At 42.2% G+C, this 13,394-nt stretch overlaps 1 protein-coding gene across 1 annotated transcript in view; it reads right to left on the bottom strand.

Annotated features, from left to right (window-relative positions):
- HEPACAM2 (HEPACAM family member 2) overlaps window positions 1-13,394 on the bottom strand; it is a 117,247-nt gene that overhangs the window by 39,716 nt on the left and 64,137 nt on the right. Inside the window, exon 4 of the mRNA XM_073677355.1 lies at window positions 6,744-7,040. Coding sequence (XP_073533456.1) covers window positions 6,744-7,040 — 297 coding nt within the window. The remainder of the gene's footprint in view (window positions 1-6,743; window positions 7,041-13,394) is intronic.

Genomic DNA, 13,394 nt, shown 5'->3' on the forward strand with positions numbered 1-13,394 from the left:
GAGAGGAGATCTGTCCCTACGATAGAACTCAGCTGAATCCCTACGATGTAACAGGGAACCTGATCCTGCGATCAGAGCTGCTAAAGTCCTAAGCTAGTCTGTACGGAGACCTATAGATGTGGGGAAGGAATCCCTACAAGTACTAAGGACTGGGAGGAAAATGGGACACCTCCTAACAGAAATAGTAGCAGACAGACGAACAAACAAAATATATAGAACATAGAGGTCCGTAGACCAAGCAAACTAACAGAGTTAGATACAGAGCACAGGCTAGCTAGAAAGTAGTTAAACAATGAAGTCCAGCAAAGCCAGAAGGGCGGAGCAGGATTAAATAGGCCAACAAGGTCATGTGACCAGCAAAGGAAAAAACCTAAGAGCAAGGTTCTAACAGTACCCCCCCTTCTAAGAGGATCCTCCGGATCCCCTAGGACCAGGCTTATCAGGAAATCTCCTGTGAAACGCTCTGTTAAGTCTGGACGCGGAAACATCATCTGACCTCACCCAAGAGTTATCCTCGGGTCCGAAACCTTTCCAGGCCACAAGATACTGCAAACTACCTCTATACCGTCTAGAGTTAAGGATGCGAGAAATTTCATATTCCCCGTCCTCCACCACCGGAGGAACAGAGGCAGAGGCGTCACCATCCGACACAACAGCTTTTTTTAACAGAGAGACATGAAATACCGGATTAATTCTCCAGGAGGTAGGAACCTCCAACCTAAACAGCAGATTGGTTGACAACCTGAAGCACCTTAAAGGGCCCTACAAACTTGGGACCCAATTTCTTAGAAGGAATCCTCAACCGCAGATTCCTAGAGGACAACCAAACCATGTCACCAACAGCGAACAAAACCTCCTGTCGTTTCCTATCAAAGTAGTCTTTAGATTTTCTGTTGGCCTCCTGAAGATTACCACGCACATCCGTCCAAACTCTCTCCAAATCACCGGAAAAATTCTCCTCCTCAGGCACGGCAGATCCCAACTTGGAGAACGACCCAAACGACGGATGTCTCCCAGAACAACAAAAAAAAGGCGAACAACCAGCAGAAGAAGATGTATGATTGTTCAGAGCAAATTCAGCAAGTGGCAGAAACTCAGACCACCCCTCTTGATTGTCTGCCACAAAACAACGCAAGAACTGCTCAACATCCTGGCTTTTCCTTTCTGTCTGGCCATTAGATTCAGGATGATATCCGGACGAGAACGACAAATGAACTCCCAACCTATCACAAAAGGCACGCCAAAAACGAGCCACGAACTGAGGACCCCTATCAGAAACAATGTCAGTAGGAACGCCATGAAGTCTGACAATTTCCTTGACAAAGGCCTTAGCGAGAGTTTTAGCGCAGGGCAGTTTGACGAAGGGAACCAAGTGACACATCTTGCTAAAACGGTCCACGACCACCCAGATAACAGTAAAACCCTCAGAGGGGGGAAGGTCAGTTATAAAGTCCATAGCCAAATGTGTCCAAGGAGCACTGGGAACCTCCAAAGGACAAAGCAACCCCGCAGCAGGAGTATGTGAGGACTTAGATCTAGCACATATAGTACATTGACGCACCCACTTAATGACCTCCTTCTGCCATCCAGGCCACCAAAAACTGCGACCCACCAGTCTCTTGGTCTCAGAGATTCCGGGATGACCTGCCAACCGAGACTCGTGACACTCAACAAACAAATCTCTCCTAAAGGTCCCAGGCACAAACAACCTCCCATGAGGAGTGTTAGATGGGGCATTCTCCTGTGCTTTAAGAATCTCATCTTCCAAAACGGAGTCCAAAGCAGCTATCACAACACCTTCTTGTAAAATGTTCTCCTCTTTCTCAGCACCGACTATGGGAGAAAAACTGCAAGACAAGGCATCCGCCTTAACATTCTTAGTACCAGGGATGTAAGTAACGGAGAAATTAAACTGCGAGAAAAACAGTGCCCACCTAGCCTGACGGGCATTCAGGCGCTTGGCAGCATCAAGATATATCAGATTTTTATGATCCGTAAGAACCTGAACGGGAAATTCCGCACCTTCCAAGAAGTGGCGCCAGTGTTCAAATGCGAGTTTAATAGCCAGCAATTCCCGATTACCAATATCGTAATTCAGTTCAGTCTCCGAAAATTTTTTTGAAAAAAAGGCACAGGGATGTAATCCATCCCCGTTATCCTGAGACAATACTGCGCCAACCCCCACAGAGGAAGCATCAACCTCAACCAAAAACGGCTTAGTCACATCAGGCTGCATAAGGATGGGAGCAGAGGTGAACCTCTCCTTGAGATACACAAAAGCTTCAATGGCCTCAGAAGACCACTGAACCGCATCAGCACCTTTCCTGGTGAGATCGGTCAGAGGTTTGACAATACTAGAAAAATTTTTTATGAATTTTCTGTAATAATTGGCGAAACCTAAAAACCTCTGTATCGATTTCAAACCAATAGGCCTAGGCCATTCCTGTACAGCTTGAACTTTCACCGGGTCCATCTCAAAACCATCGCTGGAGATAATGTAGCCCAAAAAACTAATTCTCTGTACAGCGAACTCACATTTCTCCAGCTTAGCAAAAAGCGAATTGTCCATTAATAACTGTAATACCTCACGTACGTTTCGCCAATGAGACTCCAGATCCGGCGAATAAATCAAAATGTCATCCAAATACACAACCACATGTTTGCCGATCAAAGGTCTAAGGATGTCATTAATCAGATTCTGAAAAAATGCAGGAGCATTAGTAAGACCAAAAGGCATAACCAGATTCTCAAAATGACCCACAGGAGTGTTAAAAGCAGTCTTCCATTCGTCACCCTCCTTCATGCGCAACAGATTGTATGCCCCCTTAAGGTCAATTTTAGAGAACCACTTGGCCCCCATTAACTGGTTAAACAGATCAGGAATCAATGGCAGTGGGTAAGGATTGCGTACAGTAATTTTGTTAATCTCACGAAAATCCAGACAAGGACGTAAACCGCCGTCCTTTTTTTTTACAAAAAAAAATCCAACCGCCACAGGAGACTTAGAAGGCCTAATGTGACCGGCGGCCAAACTTGTCTGTATGTATTCCTCCAAAGCCTTCCTCTCAGGAATAGTAAGGTTAAATAAACGACTTTTAGGAAGAGTCGCTCCAGGGACAAATTCAATAGAACAATCATAGTCTCTATGGGGAGGCAAAACCTGCGATTCCTTCTCAGAAAAAACTCTCCAAAAATCCTGAATAGGAACAGGCAATTCTCCCCTATCCAAAGCTGCAATACGCCCGTTACAACACTTGTCATAACATTTATGGCTCCAGGATTTAATTTCATTGGTAGACCAATCCAGTACAGGATTGTGAAATTTTAACCAGGGCAATCCCAATATTACTGGAGAAGGCAAGTTATTCAAAACTACCAAATCCAATTTCTCATGGTGAACACCATTAATAGTGAGAGGAAATTCACAGACCTTGAGAGTAATATTCTTCAAAGGGGAACCATCCACAGAAACCACAGCAATGGGGGATGATAAAGGTTCGGGTTTTAAATTGAGTCTTTCCAAGAATCCCCCATCAATTACATTCAGAGAAGACCCACAATCAACAAACACCCGAAATTCCATTAATTTTCCTGAGCAATCGTGGAAGCAGCTAAAAATACACCCTTGGAATTTAAACAGGCAATACGGGCATGACTGACCATTTTTTTTTCTTTCTTCATACGAAGCTCACAGCCTTTAATCAAATGACCAGATTTTCCGCAATAGAAACACAAGCCTTCAAAAAATCTACGGTCTTTTTCTTGAGAGCGAGGTGCCATCGCTCCAATCTCCATCGGTTCACCACTGTTAGTACACACATTCTCATAACCAGAAACTGACATAGCAGAGGATTTGCTCTCATTAACCCTTGCACGCAGTCTCCTATCCACCCGTATAGCTAATTGCATAGCCTGTTGCAAATCTTCAGGTGTAGGATAAGCAATTAGCAGGTCTTTAACCCTTTCATTGAGCCCAGCAAGAAATAGACTTTTCAGAGCAGAATCGTTCCACCCTGTTTGAGTAGACCAACGACGGAAATGAGTACAATATTTTTCCACATTACCTGATCCCTGTTTCAAACGTCTCAACTCAGTCTCAGCTGATGCGACACGGTCAGGATCATCATATAATAGTCCCAAAGCAGAAAAAAAACTATCCACTGATCTGAAGCATGTATCACTAGGTTGCAAAGAAAAGGCCCACTCCTGAGGCTCTTTGCGCAAAAGTGACATTATGAACCCTATGCGCTGGGATTCATCCCCAGAGGACTTGGGTCTCAAACGAAAATACAATAAGCAAGCATTTTTAAATGAAAAAAATTCTCGGTGTTCACCAAAAAATAAATCCGGCAAACATACCTTAGGCTCCAAGAAATGTGCTCCAGGACAGTTACTCACGTGCTGACGGAGCTCGGCCACCTCCAGAGAGAGTCCCTGCAGGCGATGAGCCAAATCCTGAACCGACACCATGATGGAACAGAAAAATCTTTCCTTAGAGAATTTGCAGGCTGGACTTACTGTTATGTTCTGCTACCAGAGCTAAGGAAAGAGAGGAGATCTGTCCCTACGATAGAACTCAGCTGAATCCCTACGATGTAACAGGGAACCTGATCCTGCGATCAGACCTGCTAAAGTCCTAAGCTAGTCTGTACGGAGACCTATAGATGTGGGGAAGGAATCCCTACAAGCACTAAGGACTGGGAGGAAAATGGGACACCTCCTAACAGAAATAGTAGCAGACAGACGAACAAACAAAATATATAGAACATAGAGGTCCGTAGACCAAGCAAACTAACAGAGTTAGATACAGAGCACAGGCTAGCTAGAAAGTAGTTATACAATGAAGTCCAGCAAAGCCAGAAGGGCGGAGCAGGATTAAATAGGCCAACAAGGTCATGTGACCAGCAAAGGAAAAAACCTAAGAGCAAGGTTCTAACAGTACCATTCGCAATAGGTGATATTACAGCTCACCTCCTCCTCCTGTACAATGACTGATAACACCTCTATATACAGTAGATAACACAGGATCTACCATTCACAATAGGTGATGTTACAGCTCACCTCCTCCTCCTCTGCAATGACTGATAACACCTCTATATACAGTAGATAACACAGGATGTACCATTCACAATAGGTGATGTCACAGCTCACCTCCTCCTCCTCCTGTACAATGACTGATAACACCTCTATATACAGTAGATAACACAGGATCTACCATTCACAATAGGTGATGTCACAGCTCACCTCCTCCTCCTCCTGTACAATGACTAATAACACCTCTATATACAGTAGATAACACAGCATCTACCATTCACAATAGGTGATGTCACAGCTCACCTCCTCCCCCTCCTGTACAATGACTGATAACACCTCTATATACAGTAGATAACACAGGATCTACCATTCACAATAGGTGATGTCACAGCTCACCTCCTCCCCCTCCCGTACAATGACTGATAACACCTCTATATACAGTAGATAACACAGGATCCACCATTCACAATAGGTGATGTCACAGCTCACCTCCTCATGTATAATCACTGATAACACCTCTATATACAGTAGATAACACAGGATCCACCATTCACAATAGGTGATGTCACAGCTCACCTCCTCCTCCTTTACAATGACTGATAACACCTCTATATATAGTAGATAACACAGGATCCATCAGTCACAATAGGTGATGTCACAGCTCACCTCCTCCTCCTGTACAATGACTGATAACACCTCTATATACAGTAGATAACACAGGATCCACCATTCACAATAGATAATGTCACAGCTCACCTCCTCCCCCTCCTGTACAATGACTGATAACACCTCTATATACAGTAGATAACACAGGATCCACCATTCACAATAGATAATGTCACAGCTCACCTCCTCTTCTTCACTTCACAATGTCCTTTGCCCTAATCAGAGCATGCTTAATACGCACTACAATATAACTAAATAGGGTCTGTAGTCAGTCAGTCTATTCTTTCAAATGTCCATGTGGCTAGAATAAGGCCCAGTGTGAAAAGATCTCTAAATTTATTTTTTTAATACAGATCTTTAAATGTGTTTTATTAAAATTTTTGGAAATTTGATTTAAATTTTTATTTCTATTAAGCACTTGATTTAAATAATACGTCATTTTCTGATCACACATTCCCTTTAATAAATTGGTGATTACAAGTTTGTACCAGGAAAAATAAACTGAGCTTCGACTACTATAAAGATATATGTAACATGTCTACCTGCTGGGACCCTCTGAGTGATCTCCTGTAACATATCTGGAAACTTTCTTGAGACATTACCTTTTTTTTCCTTTACAGCTCGTTGCCTAGGAGACCGACCACCGCTGCTACACAGCTGGACATGTGCACAGCTTACAAGCTCTTTTCTATTAAGCTTGTAAACACTTTTCTGAAGCTGGCCGGGATCACTGGAGCAAGTTGTGAATAGAAGCTAGACAACAGCGGTGGTCGGTCTCCTAGGTAAAGAACTGTAAATAAAAGTGTTAATATCTCAAGAACGGCTTCACATTTTAATTAGCAGTAAATTGTAAAAATGCTTGTTTTTTTTTCAAGATCTCTCCGACAATATCCATCTATGAAGATGGGAATAACCCTTTAACTCAGAATTCACTCACAGGGTGTACGAAAATGAGATTTCTAAATGGGACAATCCCTTAAAATACAAAACCATGTTCAAGGATGAACATTTACTTCTGAGTTCAGCCTCCCAATATTCCCTACCTATGGGTGTGATGATGACTGTAAACTGCGTCTCTTCCCCTTTCCCGGTGATGTTGTTGTACGCCCGGCACAGATAATCCACAGTTTTTTGTCTGACTTTCTCAGAGAGGAGCTTGAAATAAGGTCCATAGTTGACGATCTCGGTGGAGTTGTTGCCCCTCTGGATCCAGGCGCAAGTATTTGGGGGATTGGAGTCAGCAGAACAGTCAAAGCGAACAGATTCTCCATTGGCAATAGTAAAGACCTCTCCAACCTTAAGTCCTTTGTCTGAGATGACACGTAGACCGTACGGTCCATCTGTCAAAAAGAAGACAGCGTTGAATGAGTAACAAATCACACAAACATAAAAATGAAATACTAGGACATACAGTACAGACCAAAAGTTTGGACACACCTTCTCATTTAAAGATTTTTCTGTATTTTCATGACTATGAAAATTGTACATTCACACTGAAGGCATCAAAACTATGAATTAACACATGTGGAATTATATACTTAACAAAAAAGTGTGAAACAACTGAAAATATGTCTTATATTCTAGGTTCTTCAAAGTAGCCACCTTTTGCTTTGATGACTGCTTTGCACACTCTTGGCATTCTCTTCATGAGCTTCAAGAGGTAGTCACCGGAAATGGTCTTCCAACAATCTTGAAGGAGTTCCCAGAGATGCTTAGTACTTGTTGGCCCTTTTGCCTTCACTCTGCGGTCCAGCTCACCCCAAACCATCTCCATTGGGTTCAGGTCTGGTGACTGTGGAGGCCAGGTCATCTGGCGTAGCACCCCATCACTCTCCTTCTTGGTCAAATAGCCCTCACACAGCCTGGAGGTGTGTTTGGGGTCATTGTCCTGTTGAAAAATAAATGATGGTCCAACTAAACACAAACCATATGGAATAGCATGCCGCTGCAAGATGCTGTGGTAGCCATGCTGGTTCAGTATGCCTTCAATTTTGAATAAATCCCCAACAGTGTCACCAGCAAAGCACCCCCACACCATCACACTTCCTCCTCCATGCTTCACGGTGGGAACCAGGCATGTAGAGTCCATCCGTTCACCTTTTCTGCGTCGCACAAAGACACGGTGGTTGGAACCAAAGATCTCAAATTTGGACTCATCAGACCAAAGCACAGATTTCCACTGGTCTAATGTCCATTCCTTGTGTTCTTTAGCCCAAACAAGTCTCTTCTGCTTGTTGCCTGTCCTTAGCAGTGGTTTCCTGGCAGCTATTTTACCATGAAGGCCTGCTGCACAAAGTCTCCTCTTAACAGTTGTTGTAGAGATGTGTCTGCTGCTAGACCTCTGTGTGGCATTGACCTGGTCTCTAATCTGAACTGCTGTTAACCTGCGATTTCTGAGGCTGGTGATTCGGATAAACTTATCCTCAGAAGCAGAGGTGACTCTTGGTCTTCCTTTCCTGGGGCGGAACTCATGTGAGCCAGTTTCTTTGTAGCGCTTGATGGTTTTTGCAACTGCACTTGGGGACACTTTCAAAGTTTTCCCAATTTTTCGCACTGACTGACCTTCATTTCTTAAAGTAATGATGGCCACTCGTTTTTCTTTACTTAGCTGCTTTTTTCTTGCCATAATACAAATTCTAACAGTCTATTCAGTAGGACTATCAGCTGTGTATCCACCTGACTTCTGCACAACACAACTGATGGTCCCAACTCCATTTATAAGGCAAGAAATCCCACTTATTAAACCTGACAGGGCACACCTGTGAAGTGAAAACCATTTCCGGTGACTACCTCTTGAAGCTCATCAAGAGAATGCCAAGAGTGTGCAAAGCAGTCATCAAAGCAAAAAGTGGCTACTTTGAAGAACCTAGAATATAAGACATATTTTCAGTTGTTTCACACTTTTTTGTTAAGTATATAATTCCACATGTGTTAATTCATAATTTTGATGCCTTCAGTGTGAATGTACAATTTTCATAGTCATGAAAATACAGAAAAATCTTTAAATGAGAAGGTGTGTCCAAACTTTTGTTCTGTACTGTATAAGGGATGATAAATTATACAATAACATGGTTGGAATATACATTGAAAAAAATTCAGTTGATCTGTTTTATGCTGATGAGGTGCAACAAGCCAGGAACAGGCTGAGCTGATAAAAGAGTTTTTAGTTTCCTGTAAATGATCAAATGATCATGTGTGATCGCTATTGGCCTATGTGAAAACATCTTTAAGGAACATTCACACATGGCAGATTTATTGCAGAAGTTTCTCAGACTATATATCTGACTAGAGCCGATGGTAGACTTACAGTACTTTCACCATTTGCAAAGTTTCAGATTGCTGTCTTAGGCCACAGCCCCATGGTATTGGTATTTGGTCAGTATTCGGTCAGTATTTTTTCTCAGGAGTGGGAGCCAAAACCAGATGAGGAACAATCAGAGAAAAGGTATAATAGAAACAAGTCACCAATTCTGCATTTATCATCCACTCATGGTTTTGGCTCCAACTCCTGAGAAAAAATACTGACCAAATACTGATAGTGGAGCCGTGGCCAAATACTGATAGTGGGGCCGTGGCCAAATACTGATAGTGGGGCCGTGGCCTTAGACTTAATATCAAAATCCTCTGGCCAAAGCAGAGTGGCTTGTTGGCACCTCCCTGGCACATACCCATGCATAGAGCAGTATGCCAGCCCAAAAGAAAGTCTATTGGCCCATATACCAATCTGTTCACGTTGCAGGATAAGCTGAGCATTTCTGCTCTTTGGCTTGAGCAATCGGTAAAGTTCTCAGTACTCGGACCTCCACAATCAACACTTCTGAAAAGGGGCCACAACATAACAAAACCTGTTTAAATGTTTAATTACCCCTTTAACTCAAGATTGTGTGGACTGAATCAAATTGTCTTGAATCTTTGAAAATGATGAAACATAAAAGTGTATTAGAATTTCCCATTGTAAATTAATTTCAGTTTTGCTTGAAATAAAACTAGAAAGAGAATTTCCTGCAAAGTAAAAAAAATTGCACATTCAGCTGAAGTGTATTGCGGTGCAGAGACCCGCCGGCTCCCTGCATTGCAATACACACCGCCGGCTAATCAAAGGCTATAGAAGAGGATGTCATGGGAGTGGAAGAAGGAACGAAAAAAAGTGTTTTTTTTTAATGTGTTCTAAAAGAGCGGCAGAGCGGAGATTATATTAGGATTGGGGACATTATACAAGGAAGGGGTCCAGAATCCGTGCATTATACCAGGATGGGGGGGGGTCATTATACCAGGAAGAAGCCCAGAATGGGGGTCATTATACCAGGATTGGGCCCAGGATTGAGGCATTATAACAGGAAGAGGCCCGGGACAGGGGACATTATACCAGGAAGAGGCCTAAGATGAGGGACATTATTACAGGATGGGGACCAGGACGAGGGACATCATTACAGAAAGGGGCAAGGATGGGGGAAATTATTACAGAATGGGGCCAGGAAAGGGGTCATTATTACAGAAAGGGGCCCAGGATGGAGAACATTACTACAGGAAGGGGCCAGGATAGGGGACATTATTACAGAAAGGGGCCTGAATGGGGACATTATTATATGAATGGTGAACACATATGTCTAGAAAGCTACAAAGGCCCATACATCTGACTAACATGGAGGTGGGGACCCAGGTCCAAATTTTGTACTGGAGCCCATAGGACCACTGCATGCATAAAGCACTGTATAAATTTAAAGATACAGGAAACTCAGGATGTTCTGGAATGAAAGCCATGCTGGTTGTTTACCTAGAATTCCTAGAAGCTAATATAACTTTTCAAGTATATAAAGTGTGACCCCTAATTTAATCGATAAGCTAAAATGGCTACAAAGAATTATCTTTTGCCTCCGGAGGACCGAGCAGATCCAGGCAGTACACAGACCACCCACTTTTACTGAAAACCTGAAATTGTGACTTTCTTTACCCAAGTACACAGTCAATTCACCTTGTCATAAGCCCTTTTAGAAAGAAGAAGACCCCCATCAAACCTTCCCTTATCCCTCCGGATGAAAAGGATCCAGCAACAGTAGGAGATAGGTGACCACCCTTGACGAAACTTAAGAAAAGCCCATCCATTTCCTGACTTTCACTAGGTTGCCATCCCAGTGTTGAAACAAGCACAGGTAGAGGGCTGTACTCCCTTACAAAGAGGTTGCACAACTCGAGTGAGGAATCTGATGCCCTCCCGAGACTTCAGGATGGACATCCTATAAGGGCACCACATCTAGAAAAGGCCTTGTGCTAAATAATGTGGAAAGTGAAGACTTGTGAGTAAACTGATTTATTTGTATACTGTGTAATACTTAATTTCACCTGTGGCGGCACTGTAGGGAAACTGATCACCTGTTGCCATAGATTACACCTTGTCCATGGCGGTCTAGCAGCAGGACATCCTGTAATTCGTTTATCAAATCTCACCATACAATGTATTTTTAGTTTCACAAATGAAAAAAAAAGGATAAAAACAAGCAAACATGACAGCAATGTCTGCAGACAATGAAAATAAATTACTACAAAAAAACAAAGAACAACAGCAAGTAATTAGCACCTACTTATAAACCCAAACACACTGAGCAGATGGAGCAAATATAAGTGCCATATGTGCAAGTAATTAATGATATCAGGTCCCTGCAGAAATCAAGAACAAGACTTATCTCAGGATCAGTGCAGCTTCATGTGCTGGAAGACAGAGGGTATAAGCAGAGAGAGAGCAGCTGCAAACAGCGCCTCTCTCTCTCTGGAGGACCCAAGATGTTCATGCATTACAAGGACAACCTATTGATTTCAATGGAAAATGTAATTCTTCATGTCTCCTGCTGGGGTGCTGTAGGGAAATTGAAGACTTCCAGATTGTTCCACACCAACGCATTTTTACGTTGATATATAGTCATGGTCGAAAATGTTAGCACCCTTGAAATTGTTATAAAAAATAAAATATTTCTCCCCGAAAATTATTACAATTACACATATTTTGTTATACACATGTTTATTTCTTTTGTGTGTATTGGAACAATACAAAAAAATAGAAAAACAAACACAAGTTGTACATAATTGCACAAAAAAAAACCAAAATGGACTGCACAAAATTGTTGGTACCTTTCCAAAATTGTGGGTAAACAACTTTGTTTCAAGCAAGCGATGTGCGTTCACACTCGCCTGTGGCAAGTAACAGATGTGGGCAATATGAAAATCACACCTGAGACCAGATAAAAAGGGGAGAAGTGGACTCAATCTTTGCATTGTGTGTCTGTATGGAGAACAGAAAGAAGAGAAGAGAACTGTCTGAGGACTTGAGAACCAAAGTTGTTGTAACCTTGAGATTGTTGATATTTTTCAAGTCCATTTTCAGAGATCTTGATGTTCTTTTGTCCACGGTGCACAACATAATCAAGAAGTTTACAACCCATGGCACTGTAGCTAATCTCCCTGGACGTGGGCGGCAGAGAAAAATTGATAAAAGGTTGCAACGCAGGATAGTCCAGATGGTGGATAAGCAGCCCCAATCAAGGTCCAGAGAAATTCAAGCTGTCCTGCAGGCTCAGGGTGCATCAGTATCAGCGACATTTGAATGAAATGAAACGCTATGGCAGGAGACCCAAGAGGAACCCACTGCTGACACAGAGACATGAAAAAGCTAGACTTTAGTTTGCCAAAATGTACGTGAGTAAGCCAAAATGCTCCTACAGTCAAATAAGGTGGAGGTTCAAAATGTTTTGGAGTTATTTTGCTGCCTCTGGCACTGGGTGCCTCGACGATGTGCAAGGCATCATGAAATCTGAAGATTACCAATGGACTTTGGTAGCAATATAGTGGCTAGTATCAGAAAGCTGAGTTTGCGTCCTAGGTCATGGGTCTTCCAGTAGGACAATGACCTCAAACATACTTAAAGAAGCCCCAGAAATGGATGGAAACAAAGCGCTGGAGAGTTCTGAAGTGGCAGCAATGAGTCCGGATCTAAATCCCATTGAACCCTTAGGGAGAGATATTAAAATTGCTGTTGGGAGAAGGCGCCTTCAAATATGAGAGAACTGGAGCAGTTTGCAATAGAAGAGTGGTCCAAAATTCCACTTGACAGGTGTAAGAAGCTTGTTGATGGTTATAGGAAGTGATTGATTGCAGTTATTTATTCCAAAGGTGTGCAATAAAATATCCAGTTGAGGGTGCCAATAATTGTGTCCAGCCCATTTTAACGGCGTTAATCATCTGTAAAAATAACTTGGGAACATGTTTCTCCAGGTCAGTACAATTACGACGATGCCAAACATGCAAAAAAATAATTCAGTGGCTTAGACAAAAAAAACAACTGAACTTTGAAACAACAACAAAAAAAGTGCTTTGTGTTGTCATTTTTTGAGACCGGTAAATTTTTTTATTCGTTCACTGATGGGAGTTGGGTGAGAGCTGTTTTTTTGTTAACGTGGCAAACAGACATTTTTAATAATGCCTTTTTGGGATATATACAATGTTTTGATTGTCGTTTATTGCATTTTTTTTTTGGGGGGGGCACTAATAATTTGAAAGATTTAACATATACACTATATATAATACACTACCGTTCAAAAGTTTGGGGTCATTTAGAAATTTCATTATTTTTGAAAGAAAAGCACATTTTTTTTCAATGAAGCTAACATTAAATGAATCAGAAATCCACTCTATACATTGTTAAT

The sequence above is a fragment of the Phyllobates terribilis genome, unplaced genomic scaffold, assembly GCF_046119375.1.
Source record: "Phyllobates terribilis strain yellow unplaced genomic scaffold, ASM4611937v1 Scaffold_4__5_contigs__length_816908805, whole genome shotgun sequence".
In the NCBI taxonomy this organism is placed as follows: Eukaryota; Metazoa; Chordata; class Amphibia; order Anura; family Dendrobatidae; genus Phyllobates; species Phyllobates terribilis.